Source organism: Myripristis murdjan, chromosome 8 (assembly GCF_902150065.1).
Source record: "Myripristis murdjan chromosome 8, fMyrMur1.1, whole genome shotgun sequence".
Lineage (NCBI taxonomy): Eukaryota > Metazoa > Chordata > Actinopteri > Holocentriformes > Holocentridae > Myripristis > Myripristis murdjan.
The window spans coordinates 32,017,615-32,044,354 of NC_043987.1; the positions used below are offsets into that span (position 1 = coordinate 32,017,615).

Sequence of the window (26,740 nt, forward strand, 5' to 3'; positions counted from 1 at the left end):
GCTTTGCTTTTATTGTTTGGTCCGTCAAGCTCATTGATGTGCACACCCTGCATGAAATGCAGTGAAATGAATAAAATGTTTCATTATTTACTATTAACTTCAAGGTTTGTGTGAGGAAAAAAACAGATGTAAAATGTGCGCAGTGACAGTGGATATGCTAAATGTGGTTGAATGGGTGACATCATGTTTTATTTTTGTGACTAAGTTGGACAGACTGAGGATAATCAGGCAGCTTGTGCACTATTTCTTGGAACACAGAGCCATCCTTCCAGTCGCAGCGCAGCAGGGGGCGCCGGCGGGCGCGTCACACATTGTACACTCCACCCGCGAAGAAGAAGCGGCGAGCCAATGGGGAACCGGCTGGTGTGCCGCCCGCGCATGCGCCTTAGAAATATGATAATTTTGTTGATATGCCTGCTAGTGGATTTCTTGTTTTTATTATTTCTCCCCGTTTTTGGCGTCTCGCTAAGCGTGTCTCGTGCTGTCCGGCCCGCTGCCAGCTCACCAGCGCGCGGAGGGGTTTCTGCATGACGGGCTGATGGAAAACGCCAGAGATTTGGTGAGTTTGGCGGCTTGTCTGTGCTGCACAAAACCTCATTTACCCCCTTTGTTGTGGTTGTGGCTGCTGCAGTGGAGGCGGCTCGTCTGCACGGCTTGCACGGCTCAGCCACAGCCTGCAGCCCGGCGGCGACACGGGGACATCTCCGCTGCTTTCGGCTCCGGTAACGCGCCGGTGTCTCTTCTAATGACAGAGAGTGACGCCAAACTCCGTTGAAAAAATTGGTGATTTAATATTTTCGCTGCTTATCGGCGACAGGACGCGCCTGGCAGAGCTGAACTTAAAACACCTGGAATCAGCAGGAGACGGTCTTCAATGCGGCGTGAATATAACCCAAGAATGGACAGTAATTTAACCCAGATTTTAACTTTTGTCCTCATTTCGCCTGTTATTCCTGCCTAGCCCCTGTCACCGTAGAGAGCGGTGATGTTGTATATGAACCAATGAAAAAAGTTGGGATTTTTTTTAAAGGCAGTGCCGTCTGGTGGGTTAAATCTGTGCCGAAGTTATAAGAAGCCCCCCGCGGTTCCTTTAGGATATTTCGAGTCACAGTGTTTGTGGTTCGTATCGCTTCGACTTAGCAGCGTTCCTCCAAATTGCCTGAAATTTGAATGGGATTTGGTGTAAAAACAGTGCCTCAACCCTTGGCTCCAGCTCCTGACAGGCGGACAGACACTCTCTCTCTCTCTTCCTCTTCATTGCCTGTCAGTGTCTCTCTCCCCCTCTCTCCTCCGTGCACCGCACTGCAGTGGTGCTGCCGAGTTGTTCGCACCGAACCCGGTGATGTAAACTCTGTGCATGCAACAGCTGTCATGTTGGAAGGGCTGGCGTGAGTGCATGCATGAGAGAGAGAGAGAGAGAGAGAGAGAGAGAGAGAGAGAGAGAGAGAGAGAGAGAGAGAGAGATGGTGAAGGTTGGGGGGAGGAGGGGGCGTTCATCTGTGAAGCACAGTGATGATATGAAAATGATTATAGAGTAATGTCAGTTCATTTGCTGAATGACAATAGGAAAAATGTGTTGTATTGCACGTTTATTTATATTACAGGTAATTGTTCCCTGATGAAAAAACACTATGAGGATTTTGGCTGCATGGAAAGTCACCTTGATTGTGTGTGTGTGTGTGTGTGTGTGTGTGTGTGTGTGCCCCCCAAGTGACTGCACACACAAACTTGCATCACATTTTTCTCTCTCCTCTCCTTCTCAAAGTAATGAACCGTGAAACAGACCTGATGAATCTCAAGCCTTATATTTATTAGATTAAAAAAAAAAAAAAAAAAAACGGAAAAGGGGATTAAAGCCTTGTTGACGCAAAGAGTCATGGGACAATATTTTGAAGTCTCTTCAACTGCTTAGCTGAAGTGTTTGTGACTGGATGTTGTCAACATGACCTTTAACCTCCTTGCCATCAGCTGCTAATAATGTCAGTGAAACAAGTTTGTTCTACTGTCAGAAATCAAACTTGCAGACTGTGTGTGTGTGTGTGTGTGTCATGATGCCACTTATCCCTGCTGCAGTCATAGGCGGTTCTAGGGGGTGGCAGGGGGTGGCAGGGGGTGGCAGCTGCCCCCCTAGAAAAATGCCTTGCCACCCTAGTTGCCACCCCAATTTCAGACAGTTTATTTATTTATTTTTTAATTGTGGCTGTTCGGAAACTCTCTGTTACGAGACTCAAATGTCCGAGTGCAAGTAAATTCAGCAAAAGATGACACTCCCACTATTTAAGGGGTTGATAAATGAATAACTAAATAAATAAAAATATATATTTCTAATGCCACCTTTTGGTTTTCTATTCAATGCTTTACTCATGTACCACAATAATGGAATGTTTTTGAGTTAAAATATCCTCATTTGGGGGTTTTCCAAGCAAATATTGATATATGGGATTGTTTGGTATTAAATTAGCATATATATTTCTGCCACCCCTTAAAATCTCCGTGCCACCCTCTTGCCACCCCATGAATATTTGTCTAGATCCGCCCCTGGCTGCAGTCTGTCCATCCAGATAGTTTTTGTGTGATTCGGTGAGGTTTCTAGTTTGTATCCATCCGCCCCACATCCTGCTCCTTTGGTACAGATGGATACACTTTGGCAGTGTTCTTCGGCAGGAAATTGCTCCCATTGAATGTGTGTGCATCTGTGGATTATGCTGTGTATCTGTGTCATTGTGTCATTGTAAATATTTAATGGTTTTAGCACCACAGAACAAAACATTGCCCATGTAGTTCCAGTTGCATTGTGGTGAAGGCAGACTGACTGGGAACCTCGCCAAATCACACAGAAACTACCTGGATGGACAAACTGACACTCGGGATAAGTAGGAAAAAATCCTTTGTTTAGGTATTTTATATGAACTGTTCCTTTAACATGACCTCTGTCTGCGCCCCCCCACCAGGCGGAGCGTCCGTCCAGAAAGCGTCGGGACTCCTTCGGGACGCTGGACGGCCTGGAGGAGGAGCGCAGCAGCTGCAGCGAGGAGTCCAGCGGGGCGAGCGGCTCCAGCGCCGAGGAGAGCGAGGACGAGGAGCTGGGAGGGGGAGGGGCTCCGCTCGCTCCCCCGTCCTCCTCCCCCTGCTCCCTGACCCTTATCAAGACCAACGGGCAGGTGTACACCTACCCTGACGGCAAGGCAGGCATGGGTCAGTGTGTGTGTGTGTGTGTGTGTGTGTGTGTTTCAGAGCTGCCACATCACTCCTCCTCCCTTTCCTCCAGCCGCTGGTTTCCATTCATTCCACTACGATATGAACATGAACTTTCAGAGCCTTCACACTTTCTTCACTCCAGGTTTCCATCAGCGGAATAAAGTCCTCCACATGAGTTTTCCTAAAAGCAGCAGCACTGTTGGGTGTTGATGACTTCCTATAATTGGTGGCAGAATTAAAAAAGATCCCTCCGCCTGGGAAAATAGTCCCCGGGGAACCGTTTGCTCTCCACAGTCCAGTATCAGTTCTGTGGTTTATTGATGCTGAGGACTTCGTTAACTGCAGAATCATAACATTGCAAAGAGGCTGTTTCAACCAGAAAAACAACAAACTGCCCCGGTGGGAACGATAGGCAGAGCTGGGCATGTGGGCGCCCCGGTAGCTCACCCGGTCGCGCGTAACGCTTGTCAAGTCCTTCTCACAGCGTCCTGGGTTCAAATCCAACCTCAGGTCCTTTGCTGCATGTCGTCCCCTCTCTCTCTCGCCCACCCTTCCTGTCTCTCTCTACTGTCACTATCAAATGAAGCAGAAAAAGGAAGGTGTATATTGAGAAGATAGGGGGATCGAGCAGTGACCCTTGAGGAACGCCTGTGAATAAAACGTGGTTGACAAATGTCCACTTTGCTAAATTTTGTGAATTTGCTCTCTCTCTCTCTCTCTCTCTCTCTCTCTCTCTCAGTTTCAGTTCAGTTCAAATGGGGATGAAGTGCTGATGTACTTACAGCCAAAGTATATATCAAATGCAAGTTAAAAAAGACACAAACAACAACACAAATGAAACAGGAAAATGTAATGGTTTCTAATAATTCTCTAACAACAGTGTATCTAATGACAAACAAGATAAATAAATCTAAACAATTCATCTCTGTGTCTCTGCAGCGACCTGTGAGATGTGCGGCATGGTCGGGGTCAGAGATGCTTTCTACAGTAAAACAAAGCGGTTTTGCAGCGTCTCCTGTTCCAGAAGTTACTCCTCCAACTCCAAGAAGGCCAGCATTCTCGCCAGACTGCAGGTAGAAACTAGGGCTGTGACAAAATATCAAAATATCACAATAGCTCTTCCTGTGATATATTATTGATTGTGCCGATATTTGTGTTTTCAACTTAATTTGCTCAGATGCACATTTTAGTTCCTGTTAGGAGCTACAATATGAACATTAAAACACTGAAAAACACGACTGATCCCTGCTTAAAATTTATTTAGCTTTTTCCAGAGTATATTTTCTTCTCCAGTTACAGATATCATGATGTACTGTAGCTGATTATCTTACAATATATTGTGCATATTGCAGAATTGCCCGTATTGTGATGCCATCGGTATTGTGGGTAAAACAGGGTGGTGGCACCATGTTGCCATTTTATCCAGTGATTCCCATTATTGTCGACACTGAGTCATTTTAGCATCATGACTGGATAAATTATAACCCTAACCATGTTGTGGTCAGCATAAGCACACCAGCACTGTTACTATGACAACCAGTTGGATATGCAAGCACAGTCTGAACACACAAATCAGATCTGGCCATTTTTAAATTGAGGTTTTAACACTTGTTCTGAACAGCATTAGAAACCAATCAGATTTGCCTGTTCACAAAGCCTTTTTGTCGTCTTAAAGGGGAAGTCAAGCCTGTTTCTCTCTCTGTGTCTGTCTTAAAGGGGAAGCCACCCACCAAGAAGGCCAAGGTTCTGCAGAAACAGCCTCTGATGGCCAAGCTAGCCGCCTACGCTCAGTACCAGGCCAACCAGCAGAGCAGCAAAAAGAGCGGTGGGTCCTGCAGGCGGCAGGCAGGTTAGCTGCAGTGTTAGCACGCACCGAGTCACTAACAGGCAGGTTAGCTGCAGCGTTAGCATGCACCGAGTCACTAACAAGCAGGTTAGCTGCAGCGTTAGCACGCACCGAGTCACTGACGGGCAGGTTAGCTGCAGCGTTAGCACGCACCGAGTCACTAACAGGCAGGTAAGCTGCAGCGTTAGCACGCACCGAGTCACTGACGGGCAGGTTAGCTGCAGCGTTAGCATGCACCGAGTCACTAACAGGCAGGTTAGCTGCAGTGTTAGCATGCACCGAGTCACGGACGGGCAGGTTAGCTGCAGCGTTAGCATGCACCGAGTCACTAACAGGCAGGTTAGCTGCAGCGTTAGCACGCACCGAGTCACCGACGGGCAGGTTAGCTGCAGCGTTAGCACGCACCGAGTCACTAACAGGCAGGTTAGCTGCAGCGTTAGCATGCACCGAGTCACTGACAGGCAGGTTAGCAGGTTAGCTGCAGCGTTAGCATGCACCGAGTCACTAACAGACAGGTTAGCTGCAGCGTTAGCGTGCACCGAGTCACTAACAGGCAGGTTAGCTGCAGCGTTAGCACGCACCGAGTCACTAACAGGCAGGTTAGCTGCAGCGTTAGCACGCACCGAGTCACTAACAAGCAGGTTAGCTGCAGCGTTACGGCAGATTTATGCTCCATTTTGCATTCACACGAAACAGCAAGAAATGGCACGGCACAGCAGCCAATCATCATCTGTTTATCCAGTTCGGCCTCCACGGTGCTGCGTTGTTACAAAAACTGCTTCATCTTGTCCGGCGGTGCTCAGGCTGGACGCTGCAGCGAGCAGAAATCAGCCTTTAGTCTCCACCAACAGGCAGGATGAGAGTCAGCTGCTGATCATGAGGATCTGCATCAGTGATGTGTCTGTTATGATTACTGGTCATTATTATTTTTCTTCTACCTTTTGTAGTGTTTATACATTCACTCTTCAAAAAAAAAAAATCTGACTGTAAGGGTGTATTCTCATTTTTGTTTTTTGAGATCATTGTCCCAGAATGATCAGATTTGTGCATCATATTTACGAAATAATTGTATGAATCATCCCATTCATGCACATTCACACAATCAGTCACATTCTGTTCATCTGACAAACTGAACTCATTTTCATGCTGTTGCTTTCCTGGTTAATAGTTGTAAAATGTTTGTGAGTATTCCTGCATATAAATAATGTCTGTGCTAAATCTTTTATCATATCCACGTGTGTGTGTTGATGAATTCTGGCCATCCATACTTGGGCAGCACACTCACATCATGTGGAGCTCAGGAAGACAAGCAACCACTTGTGGAAACTAATGGGGATCCGAATAAAGAACCATCATCAATTATCAGTTACCATAAATCCATACCCATGAATTAGTAATCACTTCTATATAAGTAGCTGGTGATTAATATGAATTAGGTGCACAGACCTGCAAAAGTGTTCAGAATAGAGAGCTTTCCAGATGCTGCAGTTCAGTTAAGAAAGGGAGCTTTTATTTTGTAGTGTCTGCAGTGGAGTTACTCCAGTTGGACTAGTTTTAGTGGACAAAATGGGAGACTTTGCTGAATAAAATGAAATATTTATATTTATTAGTCATGAGGAGATATTGCAAAGGCTCGAATAAAGGGGGAGAGGATGATTCCCGTAAGAGTCAGCATTTCCTCCTGTGTTGGTTAAACCCTCTGGAGCCTTTATGTTGGTGGAGGCGAACACACACACACACACACACACACATAAGAGAAGCAACTAGGAGAGGGAGAGAGCAGAGATGCTGATTGGATCTCTGGATGATGCTGCATCAACAGGCAGAGAGACCTGATAGCGGAATGAATGGAAAATAATAGGAATTATAGCTGCTGTGCAGCGATGGGTCGGGGCCGGGCAATTTTAGGCAATTCTGAGCAACAAGTGAAGAATTGGAAGATGAAAAGAAAGGTGGTGTTCTTATGTGCATTTTGCATCAGTTGAGACTTGAACTCAGTTTCTGGCATGAAGGACAACGCTCTATCTCACTGAGCTAATTGACAAGTGTCAACTCATGTGAGGCTTCACAAACTGACTAAGCCAGTCACATGACAGCAGCCGCCTATGCATGGAAAGACAGATTTCAAACCACTCGACACCGAGGCCTGGCCTCTATCTCACTGAGCTAAAACTTCACATGTAGCTTCACAAACTGACTGAGCCAATCACTGACCTGCAGGGCAGCAGCCAGCCATGCATGGAAAGGCAGATTTTAAACAGCTGTCAAAGATTCAGTTATTAAGACAAAAATCTGAAAATACACATATAGCATCTAGACAGCATGGAGATGTTGATCATTTGTTTTTAACAATGACTGATTTGCTCCATAAGTGAAAAACTGATGTTTAAAAATGCCATTTTTGCATTGACTCCAATTGTTCACATGAGAGAAAAATTCAAAATGCTGTCAAAAATTCAGTTTTTGACATAAAATTCTGAAATTTGCCACACATCATCTACCATGACTCCAAAATTTTGTCCATTTTTTTCATGAACATTGGAGATTTATTTACCAAATCAAAAATCTGAAAAACATCGTTTGTGTAGGACAGTGTGAAGATGCTCTGTATCAAATTTGGTGACATTTGAGCAAAAATTGTGGGAGGAGATAGGTTTAACAAGTTTTACAGTTTTTTAAAAAAAAAAAAAAACAGAGTGATGGACTTCATAATTTGTGATAGGTTTAAGTGTATCAAAGTTTCTTCAGTATCGGGGCTACATTTGGGTGAAAGTTGCAAAGCTGTAGCACATATGGTTGATTTGTTATGGATTTTCAAAGTTTTGAAATTTAGAGGCTTGCTATAGCGCCACCATCAGGACTATTGGCTTGAGTTTGTAGCTGAGGTAATCTGGCATGGGACTGGACCTTTGTGCAAAATTTGGTGATTTTTCGCGCATGGGAAGTAGGATTTCCTCGGAAGAAAGAAAGAAAGAAGAAGAAGAACATGCAGGAATACAAGAGGGACCTGGCAGGTTAGGCTGTCCGGACCCTAAAAATATGAGTGAGGCCGTGGGAAATGGAACCAACTCTGATGGGAAACAAAGAGCCCGAGAAAAGACGAGGTCGTGTCTGAGAGGCCGACGTGGTGAAAGGAAAAGGAAAAGAGTGTGGATCCCCAGTTTGGAGAAAAATGTAGAAATTATGTTCGTGTTCGGTCACGTCGGCGTTATTTTAGTGAAACTCTGTCTTTTCTGGGCAGCTTCCTGTACAGCGCTGGGGTTTACGTGATGACACTGAAGGCAACACGTAGGCCGTGTCAGGCGGTAAACGCCACGTAGCGATGGAGGACGAGCAAAACCTCAGGCTCGGACAAAAATATACGTCCCGATCTAAAAAGGAATGAGCGATATTCTCCCCGACTGAACTTCTGTTAAACTACATTAATTCCACACAGACTAAAAAAATCACATGAAAAACAATAATTCAGTTTAAATAAATGTTCACCCTCATCAATAAACCCAATCAGCTTAAACCTGCTAATCGCCAAGTAATTTAGCAAAAGGTGTTGGTTTATATTTGTAATATTTTCTAATGTTTTAAATGTGTGTTTCAGAGGCCTTTACACAATATTTTAATATAACAGAGCACAGCATTTATTATTTATAAATTATTTTACAGTAATTTATAATAACGGCAGAGAGTTATGGTTTACACACACAAAGCAGGAGCAGGAGTTTTGTTTTTTCCTCCGAAAAGATCAGAGCTGCTAAAATATTGATGAATGTCAGAAAGTTGATCAGTTTGTTTCTGCTGTTGTTTTGTGTTTATATTTTTATTTTCCTGAGGTTAATACATAATTGAATTCAGTGAAGCGAAGCCGCTGCAGTGTAACTTGCTGCTGGATACAAAATGGCAGCGCTGATGCTGATGTGTGTTTGTGCTGAGCTGTTTGTTTGTTTGTGTGTTTGTTTGTTTGTTTTTGTTTGTTTGTTTGTTTGTTTGTTTGTTTGTTGATGTTGCCGATTGGTTCCAGTAGTTTCCGTGGACGCATTCGACTGGGGCCGTTACCTAGGAGACGGGGATGTGAAGGGAGCACCGGTCAGCTGCTTCAAGCATGTAGGACCAACACATCCACACACACACACACACACACACACACAGTGTCATTATATCATTATTTTGAGTCATAATTCACTGAACCTCTTTTGTTTCAAATGTCTTCCCCAGTTTGTGTGTTATATAAGTTTTGTTTATCATTACTTTACTATTTTTATAGTCCGCTGTTGTAAGAGCCATATACAGTGTATTCTAATGATGATGATGATGATGATGTCATTTTTATTTTTTATCAGCGTGCACAATTCAGAAAAACACACTTATGCACCCTTTTTATTATCAGTGTTATCATCATTATTATTGTTATCATTGTTATTCTAATTAATGGGTTTTAGTTGTCAATTGTTCATGTTCAGTTTTCAGTATTTTTAGTTAGTGGTCATATTCTTAGTAAAGCTGGCTCTGTGATTAAAAAATATGTATGTTTTATTTTTTATATGTATATGCAGATTCAGTATGCAGAGTATAATTTGTACATGTTTCTTTTTAGCAAGAAGGCCATAAATGGAAAAAAATAGTAAAATAAACTGTTAATGAAGTTTGTGTGTGTGTGTGTGTGTGTGTGTGTGTGTGTGTGTGTGTGTGTGCAGGTGCCGATGGGGAAGTCCTGGGGCGACATCAGTGAGGGGGTTCGGGTCGAAGTCCCCAACACTGACAGTGGACTGCCGATGAAAGTCTACTGGATAGCCGGCATCATCAAACTGGCTGGTACACACACACACACACACACACACATGGTTCACACACATCACTGTCTCTATCATTGATCTGTAATTTAAAATTTAAAAATCAAAGAAATAAAAAATAAAATACAGCTGTTCATTAACCAGCTGTAGAGCAGCTGGTTAGTGAAGAAAAACTCCCCTTAACAAGACATGAGCTCCCCTAAAAACATGAGGGTCTCTACAGTATGAACTGACAACATGCAGTATTCACAAGCAGCAGCCTTTCTTAAATTTCATGTCCCGGCGCGGTTCAAAAGCAGTCAGATTGATCAGTGATCATCAGTCGCCAGTCAGAAACGGCACAGAAAACAACCACCTGAAGGCTCTCTGTAGCATGACTGTCATATCACTAATATGAAACTTATGATGATTAACATATTGTTGTGTGTCAGCTTGGCCATCTGCCTGTGTTTCTGTTTATTAACCGTTACATGTGTGCATCCTATCAATCAATCAATCAATCAATTAATCAGACTTTATTTACATTGCACTTTTCATACAAATACAACACAAAGTGCTTCACACAGTTAAACAATAAACCAAAAAAAAAAAAAAAAAAAAAAATAGCAAAATAAAAGTGGTAATAAAATTAGGAAGACATGAAAATCAGAAAATAAACAAACAAACAAATAGATTAAAAAATGAGTAAATAAAAACTCCAAACATCAGATAAAAAGTAGATGATTGTTGAAAAGTGCAAGATAAAATAATAAACTAGAATAAAATGAGAGAGTAAAACAGGAGTACCAGGGAATTAAAACGAAACTTATTTACCCTTCACACTCTGACATGCTCTGGTGTGTGTGTGTGTGTGTGTGTTTGTGTGTGTGTGTGTGTGTACGCAGGTTTTAAGGCCCTGCTGCGGTACGAGGGCTTCGACGGCGACTCGGCCAGAGATTTCTGGTGTAACCTGTGTGTGCCGGACATCCACCCCGTGGGCTGGTGCGCCGCCGGGGGGAAACCTCTGGTCCCGCCCAAATGTCAGTCCGCAGCGCCGCCGCCGTCGGTTTGAACCCCGCTTGTTTCTCTCTGCAGGTCCTGGGTGAAAAAAAATCACCTGAAAAAAGAGCAAAAAGAGCGAGGAGGTTAAACTTCCACCTCGGTGAAGAAACGTGAAACGAGAGCTAATCTCAGTACAAACCGTCTCATAAATTAAAAAAAAAAAAAAAAAAAAAAAATCAGCCGCTCAGCCTTTTTTTTTAATTATCCACCAAAATTATGGAATTCCCCCCCGGAGGCGATAAGAGCTGCAGGCTCCGGGAAACATTTTTTAAACCACAGCTGAAAATTTCTGTTCCACATTTATTTTATCTAACCGCCTCGCTTCCTTTGTCTTATTCCTCATTTTGTTCTCCTACATATTTCACTGTTTTTCTGTCTTCCTTTGTTTTTACGCTTTTCTTCTTTTTGTTCTTTTACATATTTTACTCTTTTATGGCTTCCTTTGTATCTGCACAGCTTTCTGCTTCTAAATCGTATTTTGTTTTATCTCCGTCTTTGATAAATCTTTTTGACATTACTGCTGCTGCTCTTTGTTTTTCACTTGATTGCCTGGTTATTTACACTTGTTTTTAATTGCCTGGTTTTATATATATATATATAATTTTGTTTTTTTCACCTTATTGTAAAGCACTTTGAGCTGCTCCTCCTGTGTGAAAGCTGCTATATAAATAAAATATTGTTCTTGCTATTATTAATCAGCTTCATGACTGAAGTGGACTGAGAATTTATTTACAGCAGGAAAAAATAATGACCAGTTACCCTTGCCAAAGATGTGTGCACTTAAAGTTTAGACGATTTGTTCATCATTTTTTCAGATTTGTGAGCTTTTTTTTTATAATGTCGTCTGTATTGAAAAAAAGTTTCAGTGATGATTCTCAGCACTGAAGCTCCTCACTTGTCAGGATCGTGGTCACGCCTGCAGAGAAAACAACAAAACACAGACTCTTGTTTATTTCTGTGTGTGAGAGCGAAATGATAAATGATAAACGATAAATAATAAATAATCAAACTGATCTGTGTCCTCAGCCATCCTGCACAGATGCACCAACTGGAAAAGTTTCCTGGTCAAAAGACTCACAGGATCCAAAACGCTGCCGCCAGACTTCTACAGCAAGGTCAGACACACACACACACACACACACACACACACTGCTCTCCACATATTTACATCAGAGTGTTTGTACTGTGGGAGTTTGGTGCTGACAGCTGTGATGAGAAAAATCACATTTGTTTGAGTTTTCCTTCACGTTTGCCACACAGATATTTTAGTTTTTTTGTTAATTATGGAATTGTCCAGATGTCACATTTGTCAAATAAATTCAAAGTGGTGACGTTAAAACACTCTTATACATTTTATTTTATTTTTAAAATATATTTTTTTGTAGGAGCAATGTCTAGTGATTTGAAACCAGAACAAATTCACTTGATTTCTTACATGGCAGGAAAAGCAACTAGCAAATTAGCAGTAAATAAATAAATAAAAACAACAACCAAAAAAATAAATAAATAAATAAAACAAAAATTAGCCGAACATTAGAGAAGAAAAAGTAAGAAAACGACCAGAAAATCAGCCAAACAAAATACCTGAAAATCAAAAAAAATAAAAAATAATATTAAAATAAAATAAAATAAAATAAAATAAAATAAAAAAATAATTCAATGGCATATTAGTATGGATTGTCAGGAAAACAGACAAATATAAGGGGTGGGATAATTGTCTGAGACTTAAGTGGTAAATGTACATAAAAAATCAAATTAATGAGAAATAACTCAAAAATTCTAAAGTCATTAATTTGTGAGAAAAAACTTCTCTGATGTTAAAGAAGAAGAAAATGTGCAAAGTGAAGACATGTGGTTCACTGACCAAAGGAAAAAATAAAAGAAAAAACAAATTTCACAGGTTTTTTTTTCTCATAAATTTGTGACTTTATAATCTCAGAATTTTTGAGTTTTGTCTCATAAATTTACCACTTAAAGCTCAGAGAATATCAAAGTTTTTTGTTTTTTTTTCCCAGAATGTCAGAGCAGTGATGCAGGAAGTCGCCTGGACTGACCTGCATTAAGGCAGCGGCCGTGCCTTCATCTGATTGGCTGTTTGGTGTCGCGCCGAGATGGATTTTAACCAATGAGATTAGAGTCTGAGGAACTTTTTTTTTTTTCCTCAGTGCATTTAGTTCAGCTTGGACCCTCTGTGTATGACGGTGATTTGTGAAAATTATGATGAAAAAAGTTACACACACACAAACTTGTGTGTGTGTGCGTGTAAAGAAAAGCAGCCAAAGTGACGTCTTCTACCTGCTTCGTTAATCTGCATCTTCAGTTGGGCGGCTTTCACTTTCACTTTCTCTGAATTGGATCATTCGACAGGAGGGACCGGGGCTCACGAGGAGGACGGGGACCTGGTTTTGACTTTGAAGTGTTCGTCTTAAATTTAAAACCTGAATATTCTCCCTCAGTGTGTTTACTGAATCTGTCCTCAGGTGCAGGAGAGCATGCAGTTTCCCTTTAAGAAGCTGATGCGGGTCGAGGTCGTGGACAAAACTCACCTGTGCCGGACTCGAGTCGCTCTGGTCGAACAGGTTAGAGTCTGTGTGTGTGTGTGTGATTTGCACTTCCATGTAGGCACAGTTGTCTGTTAGTGGGGGGAAGTGTGTATAAATATATTTGTATTTTTGTGTGTGCTGCAGGTGATCGGCGGGCGGCTGCGGCTGGTGTACGAGGAGTGTGAGGACGGGACGGACGACTTCTGGTGCCACATGTACAGCCCTCTGATCCACAGCATCGGCTGGTCGCGCTCCATCGGACATCGCTTCAAGAGATCCGGTCAGTGAGGCGGCCGCCGGGCGGAGCGTCTGCACCGTTTGTATTTGGTTTAACACGTTTATCAAGTAAAAACACCAACCAGTCGTCTGCTTCCACCTTCACTGAGACGCTCAGACTGTCTTCCTCTCCTCCGTTGACAGCAAAGTGTCTCGTGTCCGTCTGAGCTCCGCGGGCGAGTCGCTCTTAAAGCTGCAGTGTTGCTGCGTTGCTGTCTCGAGGCTGAAAGTGACTGAGCAATTGGCCTGTCGCGATATGCGATAATTCGGTTTAATTGCACGGTAAATTTAAAATTTTTAAAATGAGGCCTTGCTCGTAAAAGAGATTTTTTTTTTATCTCAAGCAATTTTGCCTGGTAAAATAAAGGTTTAAATAAAATAAATAAAAATGAAGTCGGTAACTTTTCTGACCGCGATTAATTGCCACATTCATGCGTGTTTGATTTCCTCGTCTCTCTCTCATTTATTTTGGATTTTTAAATGTCCTTGTTTACATTTTTAAATATTCTTGTTGAGTAAATGTTTATTTCTCTTCAAAATGGTGTACCTGGATCGTTATGCCTTTATTATCATGATAGAAGTTTAAAGAATGGTCTGAAAATGTCAAAATTACAATAATAAAAATGTCTTAAAAGCACAATATTACACAATATTATCGCTTATCGCAATAATTTCTGACGCAATTCATCGCACAGCAAAATTTGTTATCGTGACGGGCCCACTGAGCAGCAAACAGCAGCTCTGAGGTCAGTGCTGCAGGTCTCTCTGCTGTCTGAAGCTCATTATCAGACAGTGATGGTGGCCTCCATAGGGGGCGCCGGCGAGCGTCCGCTCTGCTTGTCCCACACACAGGGACGCTGCTTCACCTCAGGGAGCTCAGATGGAGTCCTGATCTGCTCGGGAGCTTTCACTCCGTCTCCTTCCTTCTTACCTGGAGAATCCTCCATTAGAACAGCAGCCCACCAAGGTGGGACACACCTGGCTGTTAGAGGGGACGGGAGACGGCGCTCTGATTTCAAGATTTCAAGACCTTTATTTGTCCCCGAGGGGCAGTTGATTCTGCCGCAGTAGCAGTAAAAAAAACAGTACAACAACATCGACAACAACCACAATGACAACAACAGAGTCAGACACAGTACAACAACAACTACAAGGAGACACACAAGGCAGACAGTAGTAAATAAATCAGTAGCAAAAAAAAAAAAAAAATCAGTAGTAAGTAAATAAAATAAATAAAAAAGTGCATACTTGAATAAAATGGGAACTAAAGATGATGATGCTACCTGTACTGTACAGAGTTGAGCAGTGAAATGGCGGAGGGTATGAAGGAGAATTTGTATCTGTTAGTTTTGGCTAAAGGTTGTCTGAGGCGGGAACCAGAGGGCAGGAACCTAAATTCTGAGTGCAGGGGGTGAGTGGTGTCGGACATGATGGATCTGGCCTTCTTTGAAACCTGATTATTGTACAGTTCTGAGAGGGTTTTTTGCTGGGAACCAATAATTTTACTGCTGACCTTTGTTATCCTGGATAATGAGTTTTTCTGTTTCAGAGTGAGGGATGCAAACCAACAAATGAATGAAAAGGTTAAAACAGACTCAATAAAGGATTTGTAAAACATAGTCATCAAAGATCTGTCAACCTGAAACTTGGCTAACTTCCTCAAACAAAACAGACGCTGCTGGCTTTTCTTAACGAGCAAGTTAGTATTGTCCTCAAAAGTCAGTTTGTTATCAATGATGATGCCAAGATACTTATAGGAGCCCACAGTTTCAATAATTTCTCCATTGACTGTTGTATTTACAGGGGCAGGGTGGTTGCGTCTGATTGGTTCACTGCATGTTACGCCCAAAACACAGCCAGGATTCATGAAGAGACTCAGTACAAGCCTTTAGAGCCAGGAGCCTGTCGGAAAAACCCTTTTTTCCACCATTAAAATACCAAAAGTGAACTTGGACGTCCTGAATGCACCTCCCCGCTCTGCAGAGCTCACATCGTTAAAACGAAGGCCCTCATGTGACTGAACCGTCTCTGTGTTTCTGTGTTTTGGCTGCAGACGTGTCGAAGAAGCTGGAGGGTCAAGTGGACGCTCCGGGACAGCTGTTCGCCAAGGTGAGAACAACAACAACAAACAACAACAAACAACAACGAACAACAACATCTGTGTGTTCCCGTCTGGCTCGGAAACCCCACAGCATTTCCCCTAAGAAGGTTTACATGTTCATTTTTAGTTTTCGCTCCTCGCTCGTCAGCTCAGGCCGGAGGGATGAAGGTGTGTTTTTCTTTAGATCCTTTGAAGGTCACAGGAAAAAAAAAAAAAAAAAGTGTTGACAAATCACTGAAGGCTGAAGCTCTGACATAAACATATGAATTGAATGCAGAGGTGATCGATCATGCTCAGGAGAGTCATAATAAAAACATCCACCTTTAACACCAGCATTACATTTATCAGTGTGTAGGAGGGAAGTTACACTGATTCAATGTTTTTTTTTTCTAGCAGAGAGAATACTAATAATTTTATTTATCGAGCACTTTTCTAAAATGAAGTTGAACAAAGTAAACACTAATGATGAGAAATGTAAAATGCAAAGTAGGTATGTAATAAAAACTGTAATGCATGATCGTCCTCCTCTTGTCAAATGCAGGTAAAGTTTTGCACTGGAGGGTAAATTTCTTTAGTCATGGCGGCGCGTTAAATAAAAAATCACGTGCAGTTCTGTGGCGTGAAAAGGCCGCTGAAGCTACAGAAACAGCAAACAATGAAAACAAAATAGAAACGCAGAAGAAAAGAAGATTATTTAATGAAAGATGAGAGCGGAAAAGAACCAAACATGGCGACGTCCTGTTGGCTTTGCCCAGGTTATGGAGACAAAACCTGTTAACCCTTTGAAACCCGACCGGATCCACTTGATTTATTTCAAAAACATCAGGGAGAAAGGTGACTCGCAAATTAGCACAAAAATCACTGGAAAAGTACTGATAAAAAATATGTAAAAAAAAAAAAAAAAATGCACTAGAAAGTTTCTGGAAAATTAGTTTTTTTTAAAATTACCTGAAAAAAAAAAACTCCCCCTGAAACTGAGCAAATAAATATTTTAAAATTACAAGAAAAGTTTAACTGTAGCTGTAATTATTGTGATGTGTTGAAAAATGTTGAATCAAGTTGTTTTCTTTAGATTTGTTGAAATAATCGTCTGCAGTTTCTCTCATTTTGTTGAATTTGGTCTCAGTCGGTTTGTCCAAAAGGTCCTGTTGTTTCACCACAGGATGGCAGCATGAGCCCTGAAGGAGACACACACACACACACACACACACCTTCTCACATCTTGATGTCTTCATCCTGAGGTCGCAGGAGCATCATCGGGGCGCTGTGACCCCTCTGACCTCTGACCTCTGACCTCCTCTGGATCGGTGGCTTGTGGTGTTTCTGATGTTTTTATTTTTTATTTTTTATTTTTTCTACTGTTGCCGTCGTCATTACTCAGCCTGGATAAAGTTTTCTGCTAAAGGCCTTGGATGTCAAACGTAAAAAATCTTCCAGCTTCATATCTCTTGATTTTTTTTTTCTTAATTTTATTTTCTTGTTAAAAACTTTATATAAACGTACGGGTGTTTTTTTTTTTCTTCTTCTCTTGTCGTGTCTCAGGTGAAGGAAGTGGATCAGAGCGGCTCGTGGTTTAAAGACGGGATGAAGCTGGAGGCCATCGACCCTCTGAACCTGTCTGCCATCTGTGTGGCTACAGTCAGGAAGGTGTGTGTGTGTGTGTGTGTGTGTGTGTGTGTGTGTGTGTGTGGGTGTTTTACAGTTTCATAAGCGTCTGTGTGTTGCAGCCTTCAAGATAAAAAACTGTTTGAAAACTGTTAGACCTTCAATACTCAGAATTCCTGTGCAGTGATGTCAGTAAACTGCCCACGGCTCCCTTCATTCCTTCATACCTTCATACCTTCATACCTTCACACCTTCACACCTTCATACCTTCACACCACAGAGATGAGGGAGGAGGGGGATCAAGAAACAGCTTAAAGGAATATTCCAACATTTTGGGCAAAATCCCCCTTTTTCCTGACGTCCTCAGACTGAGACCAGATGTTGGACATCATTTCCACCTCTGGGCGTCCACTGGTTCAGCTCCTATGGGTAGCACTCTGTGTTAGCTTAGCATAAAGACTTGAAGTCTATGGGAGTCGTTAGCCTGGCTCCGTCAAAGTGAAAAAAACAAACCTTCCAGCAGCTCTGAAGCCGTCTGATCTACACAGAGGATCATGTGGGTCTGAAATACACACACTGGGACTTGAGAATAATGATAAGAAAAACAAAACTAATTGAAACTAAAAAAATTAAACTAAATCTTAACATTTTTAAACAATTAAAACTAAACTCAAAACAAGCCAACCCGCTCTGGAAACTGAACTGGATTGAAAACAAAAAGTAAAAATGAATGAAAATACAAACTGTAATAATAAGACTGGACACCTCTTTGTTCTCATTGTGGGCACTGACAGTTCACTGCTTTGATAAAATGAATCCCCCCCCCTCCTCCTCCTCCCCCCCGCAGGTCCTGGCAGATGGATACCTGATGATCGGCATCGACGGCTCGGAGGCGGCCGACGGCTCCGACTGGTTCTGCTACCACTCCACCTCGCCCTCCATCTTCCCCGCCGGCTTCTGCGAGATCAACGACATCGAGCTGACGCCGCCCCGAGGTACCAGAGTCGCCGCCGCCGCCGCCACCACCACCGCCTCGAGAGCCAGAAATAAATCACATGATATGATGATCAAAGTGTTCAGGAACGTTTTCAAGAGGTTCTCTCTCTCTCTCTCTCTCTCTCCCTCTCTCTCTCTCTCTCTCTCTCTCTCTCTCTCTCCAGGTTACACCAACCTGCCGTTCAGATGGTTCGACTACCTGAGGGAGACCAGCTCTGTGGCCGCTCCCGTCAGCCTCTTCAATAAGGTGAACACACACACACACACACACACACGCACGCACACACACACACACACACACATACACACACTGAAATAGGGCCTGTGTGCTGAGGAAAACCCAAAAATATTAACCTGGCCGATATCGGATGTACAGTCATGGACCAAAGTATTGGCACCCCTGGAGTTTTTCTAGAAAATACATAAAATACACAACACACCCTTTCTCCCAGAAATTGTTGCAGTTACAAATGTTTTTGGTAAACACATGTTTATTTCCTTGATTTAGGTTAGATTTAGATTTAGATTTAGATTTAGATTTATTGTCCGCTAGGGGAAATTCCTTTTCACAACACTGTGCACTGGAACAACACGGTGGATGTTTTCCTCACACTGACCTTCTGTCCCTCTGTCCGTCCGTCCGTCCAGGAGGTCCCGAACCACGGCTTTCGCCCCGGCATGAAGCTGGAGGCGGTGGACCTGATGGAGCCGCGGCTGGTCTGCGTCGCCACGGTGACGCGCATCGTGCACCGGCTGCTGCGGATCCACTTTGACGGCTGGGAGGACGAGTACGACCAGTGGGTGGACTGCGAGTCGCCCGACCTTTACCCCGTCGGCTGGTGCCAGCTGACCGGCTACCAGCTGCAGCCGCCCGCCGTCACCGCAGGTACGCCGCCGCCGCCGCCGCCAGGGGCTCAGTCTGAAACACCACCACCAACTTCCCAAAGTGAAATCTGCAGATCGCTCTTTTATTTTAACCTCATTAAGACACAAACAAAGAAAAGAGGGCAGAGAAGCTGAAACCAGACGATGTTTGGACTAAATGATTAAAGCTGCTCTTCAGTTATCAGACTTTATGACACGACTGTGATGAATACTCAACTCTGATTGGTCAATTAAGGCATATCCTGAGGAAAAAAAAAAACTCAGAAACTTTGAAATTGAAGTGGTAAATTTACATGAAAAAACTCACAAATTTACGAGAAAAACGATTGAAAATTCTGAGATTATAAAGTCACAAATTTACAAAAAAAAAAAAAAAAAATCTCCTCCTGTGGGGATCCAGTCTGAAGGAAATCCTGCTGGTTTGAGTCCAGAACCCCGACCTCCTCCTCAGCATCTGGACTCTGAAGAGACGTCGCTGTGACTCGGGCCGATTCAGAAGAAAACAATATTTTTTATTTTTTTTTTTTGCTCATAAATTTACCATGTTAATCCTAGAATTTCTGAGCCTTTTCTTGTAAATTTGTGACTTTATAAACTCAGTATTTTTGAGTTTTTTGGCTCATGAATTTGGCTGCCTGCGTGTTTTTTCCTCCCTGCAGTGACCCTGGTACGCCGCCGTAGTCGTTGGTGTCGAGACAGATCTAAAAAACTACTTTGCCTCAGATTATTATTTTTTTTTATATTAGTGCGAAAATAGTGAAGTCATGAACGACAGACGATTATTTTGTGTCAGTTGATTGACTTCTCTCATGAGGTAAAGCCACGTTGTTTTGTTTTTGTACTTGATCGATTGAAGGAGGTTCGTCTCTGCATTTGATTCGTCTTGGATTCTAGAAAAAGCCGCGGTGAATAAGCAGGATAAATAAAAGTTGCGGGCGACCATCTTGTTGTCGATTATCCTTTACATAATCAATTCATTTTCTGTCAATCAACTAACCAGTTAATCAGCCAGTCGTTTCAGCAAAAATGTGATAATTAATGATTGAATATTGATCCGCCAGCACAGAAAAATACAAACCCTAACCCTGTCATCAGCCTCGAGGTTTGATACTGAACTGACAAGATGGTTGAGGTCACTCTCTCCCATCAGTGAAGCTACTTACTGCGTGTGTGTGTGTGTGTGTGTGTGTGTGTGTGTGTGTGTGTGTGTGCGCGCGCTGCAGGCTCCAGGGATCTGCCTGCAGGAGCGTCCAAACAGAGGAAGAAATCCCAGCAGTACAAGGGACAGAAGAAAAGTAAGTCTCACACACTCTCCCTCTCTGTGTGTGTGTGTGTGTGTGTGTGTGTAAATGTGTGTATATTTTTCATAATAAATAAGCTCTGTCCTCCTGTGCATTTCTGCTTAATAACCTGAATTATTTATGTGCATCCAGCCTAATTCTGCATAATTGATCGGGTCAGTATTAATGATTAATCAAAGTTTCTCTGCTGGAGGAGAAACGTTAAAAACGACTCGGTTCAGAGATTTGAGTCGTCGTGTCACACGTGGAGTGTGTGTGAAGTGTGGAGTGTGTGTGAAGTGTGGAGTGTGTGTGAAGTGTGGAGCGTGTGTGAGGTAAACGAGCTTAACGTGTGTTTGTGCAAAAAGAATCATATTTAAACACACAGAAAAAAATAACATCTGTCTTGTGTGTTTGTTAATAAATAATCACAAAGTCTGATCTAAATATTGATTTTATAATCACATGATCAGAGGACAGGAGGACAGTCTGAGCATCTTATCGATCATTCATCAAAATGATAATCAGAATCAGAGATACTTTATTGATCACCGAGGGGAAATGAGCTAAATGATAATGACTGATCGATTCATTTTCTGTCAATCAACAAATCGATTGATTAACCTCTTTAAGTAGGAAGTGATGAATGGACTTTCAGTACTAGAAGGAACACGACTGAAGCGTGTGCGTGCGTGTGTGTGTGTGTGTGTGTGTGTGTGTGTGTGTGTGTGCTCGTTAGATAGACATATTGATACTTTATTGATCCCAGAGGAAATTTAACGGTGTTCGGGCTCTTAGACAAAAACAAACAGAATCTGTCCGTCAGTCTGTCTCTCTGTCCGTTCGCCTCAGAGAGGAAGTTTCCAATCGGTAAACGGCCCGTCAGCCTGTCGGGCGCCGTGGTAACGGGCGTTCCCAGGAACCTATCAGGAGACGAGAACATGACCCCACCCGACTACCCATCACCCCCCACTCCCGCCTCGGCGGCTCAGCCGACCTCAGCGGAGCCGGAGACCTGCCCTGACACTGAGGGGAGCGCAGGTACACACACACACACACACACACACACTCATTACGAGTGATTCTCGCATCGCTTTGTTACATTTTGACATTTTAACAAACATTTTGATCCTGATCCTGATCAGCCTCACAGAATTCAGTTTATTATTATTATTTATTTATTTATTTTGTTATCAACTGTTTTTATTAAAGCTTCAGTTCAAATATACAATTATATTCAGCATTAAAGCACAGTGGTCCCTCGTTTATCACGGGGTTACGTTCTAAAAATAACCCGCAATAGGCGAAATCCGCGAAGTAGTCAGCTTTATTTTTTACAATTATTCTAGATGTTTTAAGGCTGTAAAACCCCTCACTACACACTTTATACACTTTTCTCAGACAGGCGTTAACATTTTCTCACTTTTCTCTCTTGTTTAAACTCTCAAAGTTCAAACCTTCGTGGAAAAATAAGTCCAGTATTATAGAATGAAACCAAAGATCAAAACCTCCTGCCACAGAGGAGATTGATTGACAGTGGTCTACAGGCCCTTAGCCAATCAGGATGCAGAACACAATGCGCTGTAAAAAAAAAAAAAAAAAAAAGCATGCAAAATTGCACTAAAAAAATCCACAAAACTGCGAGGCCGCGAAAGGTGAACCGCGTTATAGCGAGGGACCACTGTACTGCCATTTTTATACGTTACATTCACACATACATACACATAATAACCCATACACGATAACACACTCACACACCTATATAACAATCAAGACCGTACAGATACACACAGCATACAGATACACTCAGAGGTCATGACTGTAGTTTTTTAATATCGTCTGTGGCTTTTTTCCACACGACTGATACGTCGGTTTAGCTTTAGTATCCCAGCTGACGACCACTCCAGGTAAATCACATCAAGAAGAGTTTGTAGCCACTGTTTTATGCAGTTTCTGCTTTCAATCAAGTCCAAACTCCACCCGTCCGGTCACCCGGAGGCTTTAAACAAGCGCACCCACTGTCTCCTCTCTCCCTCCAGGTGCGGAGGTGAAGGAGGAGAGCGCCGAGCGGGCGGAGCTAAACTCTGAAAAGACTGAAACGGAAACCAACGGCCCTTCTGCAGAATTCTTTATCAGTCAGGAGCCTTAAGACCCGTCCGTCCATCCATCCTCCTCCTCATCCCTCCATCCATCCATCCATCCCTCCATCCCTCTCTTTCTCTCCTCACAGTCGGCTTGTTCTGAAGACCAGCCGTCAGTTTCATCTGAACATCTGCTGAGGTTCCTTCGGGCTGGAAAACCTCTTTCTACCGATCAGATCAAGCAGAAAACTCATGAGGTGGTTTGGATTTGGGTTCTTACCCACCGAGTGACTCGTCCTCCGGGTTTGACCCGTTAACTCCTCACCGGGGTTTTTCTTCTCCAAAATCAGTTTGGAGTTGATCTGGATCAGCAAACCACACTGGAGTTCGGATCGAGACGCATATTTTTGTCCGAATGTGAGCCGAGACGGGAGCGTAGGAACCGAGGCCGACCCAAACCCGACAGGCTTTTTGTGTCCAAACCCGACCTGAGCCGCAGGTTCTGCTCGTCCTCCATCGCTGGGTAACCACCTGAAACAGCCGACCTGAACCCTACCAGAACCCGAACATAACTCCGGGCCGGCTGTCCTTACTGTAAACTGCACCGTTCTGAAGCTGAAAAACAGTTTTGAAGGATTCACAGCGGCACATGTTTGCCATTGAATCTTCACCGTCGCTCTCTCCGGCCGCCTCGCTTTCAAAATGTTGGAGCTGCTTTATCTCCTAGATGCGCTCACTTCCATCCTGCATCGCCGTCTCCACCCCTCTGAGCTCCATTTGGCATCAAAAACAATCTCACCCTCGGTCTTTCCTTCCCTCTTCTCATCAGAAACATCACTCTTTGTCTCCTGACCATCTGATTCCCTCTTTTCCCCTGGAAAAAAAAAAACAAAACAACAACAACCAAACAAACTTGTGGTTTGGGTTTCACAGCGGTGATCCGCGCTCATCAGCAAAACGACCTGAACTGAGAAATTAGTTTAAGAAGAGGAGGAAGAAAGAAGGGGAGGAAGAGGTGCGATGAGGACGGTGGCTGTTTGCACCGCTGCTTGTCTCTGGGTCCTGGAAGAAAAAAGGGATCAAAAGTGGAAAAACAAAAAAAGACAAAACTTTTGTACGGTGATTTTTCAACGCCAAGATCTTTGTTGTCCGTGTGTTTCTGCGTGATGCGTTCGAGGGTCAGCAGTCCAACGTGTTAATCATAGCAAATACTGTGTAACGTGGATGATTAGGAGTGACTTGGAAACAGGGTGTTTGACAGCGTGTGTGTGTGTGTGTGTGTGTGTGTGGCTCGGACACTGTGCTGAACAAACAGACCAAACCTTTCTGGTACCAACCTCCCGTCACGACGCCACGAAACTCAAAACCACAGCGAAAACAAAAAACAAGCAGAAAGTGCGTGTGTGTGTGTTTGTGTGTGTGTGTAGTTCAGCGGTTTTCTGTAACGGTGTGAGTTCAGACGCAGCGACACGTCTGCACCCCGAATGGTCAGAGCTTGAAACGTGTCCGTGGAAAATTGCACTAAGCGATCGGTGACGAGTGTGTGACGGTGTTCACCGGAGAACCGAGGATTTTAGACGTAAAGTTTTGTGAGGAAAATAAAACGCGTCCGCTTTAAATGTGACTGTGAAGCAAGGTGCTGAGGGAAAACAGCTGAGTCATTATTCCCTCCATTTAAAAAAAAAAAAAAGAAAAAAAACACTAAACATAAATACATTAAGGTGTTCAACCAGTCCAGAAAGGAATTATTAGGGTCCATCACTCGCTCTCGTGGTGGTGGAATCACATCAATACCTCACTAAAATACTTTTTATTAAATAGGGAATAAAAGGAAATTTTACATTTATTATAACTGAAATCAAAACCAGTAGATTGTTAAAGAGATTATAACACAAAGAATAATTATAAAGAGTATAGCTGATGACTAAGAAAATGTTAATTTGATAGTACTTTAAAAAAAAAAAAAATACATATCAGAGATGGATTGCAGAAATTTAAACAGTTGCAGAATTTTTTTTTTTTTTAAACAATTACAGAAAGTATGCTATCACAAAATAGCTTAATTGATGTTTTTATGTAAAGCACCTTATAGTAGCATGAGTGTTTGTGCTGAGTCACTGCAATTACAAAAAGAGCACAGAAGAAAAGATATAACTATACGTAAATATTTCAGATCTAACACTAAAAGATTAACTGTAATAATATTAAAATAAATTAATATTGAAATGTTGTGATTAGCTGCTCATGATATGATTCTTATTCCGCCCAGCAGGAACAGACTGTAGCCCTCAATATACGACTAACTGTAATAATAATAATAATTTTAAAAAAAGTATGAAATAACAGTAAGGTTAGCATGAACTCTCAGGAACTCCATGCGACAAAAGTGCTGAGTCACTTTTTTAAAATTTCAGCTTCAGTTTTGGAGACGCTCGTCGAAGCCGCCGGCCGCGCTCCTGACGTTTCTTGCGTCCGAATCGCCTGCTGACGTCCCGCCGGAGACGCACCCCGCAGTCTGCAGGACGTCCAGCCGGCAGTCTGCTGCCACCGGCATACTGCCAAGTATCCCAGAATGCATTTCATACCGACCGGCGCGAAATCGGGTCTCCAGACCAGGATGTAAAAGCTGATATTGTTTTTGTTTTGACACTTAATTTTTTTTTTTTTCAGGTGACAAAGCGGCCGTGTAGATCAGCAGAATGTGATCGGTTTATCCAAATGACGGCTTTTTGGAAATTTGCTCGGATGTTTTCGGAGACGCCAAACGACTCTCGAGCTTGCCAAGCTGCAAAATACGCACACTTCTGGTTCTTTACAAAATAAAAGCCTGCCTCATAAATCGAGAACTGATACTTCAGTACCAAATCGATGCCAATAGTCCCCAAAAAATACGACGGTACCCGTTTTTCTACGACAACAAAGGTACCGGATGTTTGATTTGGCCTTCAAGCGGGAAGTAACATATTCCTCCGCAACTGATGGGGGCGCTATACATGCGATTTTCACGCGTTCAAGTGTGCACAGAAGAAGAGACAAACATGTGAAAGACGGCAGCTCTGCCTCGGCTCGTCCAAAAGAGACACGGTGAGAGTCGTGGATGGAGGGATTTCACGTAAAGTCCAATAAAATTATGCAAAATACCTGAAAAGATACCATAATCTTCAACAGATTATAATAAAGGAGTGCATGTTGAAGTAAAGTTTTTTTTTTTTTTTATTGTTTAATTTTTTTATTTTTCGAGAATCAGGGAAAATCACTAGTATTGGTATCGTCTACTGAATTTCTGGTTTCGTGACAACCCTATTCACAGATAACTCGTCATAACATTATATCCAAGACCGGTGCTTTTATTTTGAAGGCAGGATGTGCGGCGTCTTTCCCAGCGACTTCCTGCTAACCGGCCACAGTGACATTCTCTGCAGTGCAGCTGAGCGCAGAGAAACATCCACACGGTCTGAAGTGACGAAATGCATTCTGGGAGGTTGAGTATAACCAGTAAACTCACGTCACAAACAAAAAATAAAATAAAAAAACATCTCGTGACTCTGCTTTACATCCGGGCATTTCTTGCGTGCATAAAATCCACAAACTATGCAGCTGGAACGTTCTGCAGACGTTAGCAGGCGATTCTGAACACAGAACGGAAGAAACTGCAGGGGAAAGTGGCAGAACTGTGTTTTCCCAGCAGGAAACGGGTTCAGTGAAGGAGGCGGGACCAGAAACAGGAAGTCGTCTGACGATAAAACTGCTGAAAATTATCCTGATTCATGCCGGACGAATGGCAGCTTTGTTTTATTCCTGCACACACACGCTTTGTAATCTGCATGTTAGGGTTTGACCTCGTTTCACAAAACCTTACGAAACGATGTAAGCATAGAAATGGAATCGAGTAGAGCTGGCGTTGTGCTGCGGATGGGCCAGTCTGACTCTGATGAGCGTCTCCAAGGCGATGCAGGTGACCAGCCGACTTTTGCTGCGTTTTAGAAACTAGTGTTGACAAAATCTAGACGCATGTTACCGGCTGAAACATAGGCCTGTCTAGTATTTACAATATGGATGTGTTTGGTGTTGTCACTCGTGAATATCTGGGCTCGCTCTGAGGTC

General features: G+C 42.8%; 1 protein-coding gene across 4 annotated transcripts; it reads left to right on the forward strand.

Annotated features, from left to right (window-relative positions):
• Positions 1-405: 405 nt before the first annotated feature.
• LOC115363832 (MBT domain-containing protein 1-like) lies at positions 406-24,352 on the forward strand. 4 transcript variants are annotated; one of them, XM_030058154.1, is made up of 18 exons: positions 406-559; positions 2,952-3,195; positions 4,138-4,271; positions 4,915-5,047; positions 9,063-9,142; positions 9,733-9,850; positions 10,713-10,847; positions 11,896-11,984; positions 13,350-13,448; positions 13,557-13,692; positions 15,742-15,797; positions 17,332-17,436; positions 18,242-18,389; positions 18,555-18,637; positions 19,039-19,276; positions 20,499-20,570; positions 21,408-21,596; positions 22,595-24,352. In XM_030058154.1, the coding sequence occupies exons 1-18, from the start codon at positions 539-541 to the stop codon at positions 22,702-22,704; spliced, it is 2,190 nt and encodes a 729-aa protein (XP_029914014.1). In that variant the 5' UTR covers positions 406-538; the 3' UTR covers positions 22,705-24,352. The 4 variants fall into 4 exon arrangements, with proteins under 4 accessions (XP_029914014.1, XP_029914015.1, XP_029914016.1 ...); XM_030058155.1 differs by having other exon boundaries at positions 4,915-5,023; positions 9,060-9,142; XM_030058156.1 differs by having other exon boundaries at positions 4,915-5,023.
• The last annotated feature ends 2,388 nt before the right edge of the window (positions 24,353-26,740 follow it).

What these genes read in the sequence shown, in the direction of transcription:
- LOC115363832 (XM_030058154.1), top strand. Translation starts at nt 539, where the DNA reads ATGGAAAACGCCAGAGATTTG. An exon ending in ACATCGCTTCAAGAGATCCG is followed by an intron (nt 13,693 to 15,741) that starts GTCAGTGAGGCG and finishes TTTTGGCTGCAG; the next exon opens with ACGTGTCGAAGAAGCTGGAG. An exon ending in CGAGCTGACGCCGCCCCGAG is followed by an intron (nt 18,390 to 18,554) that starts GTACCAGAGTCG and finishes CTCTCTCTCCAG; the next exon opens with GTTACACCAACCTGCCGTTC.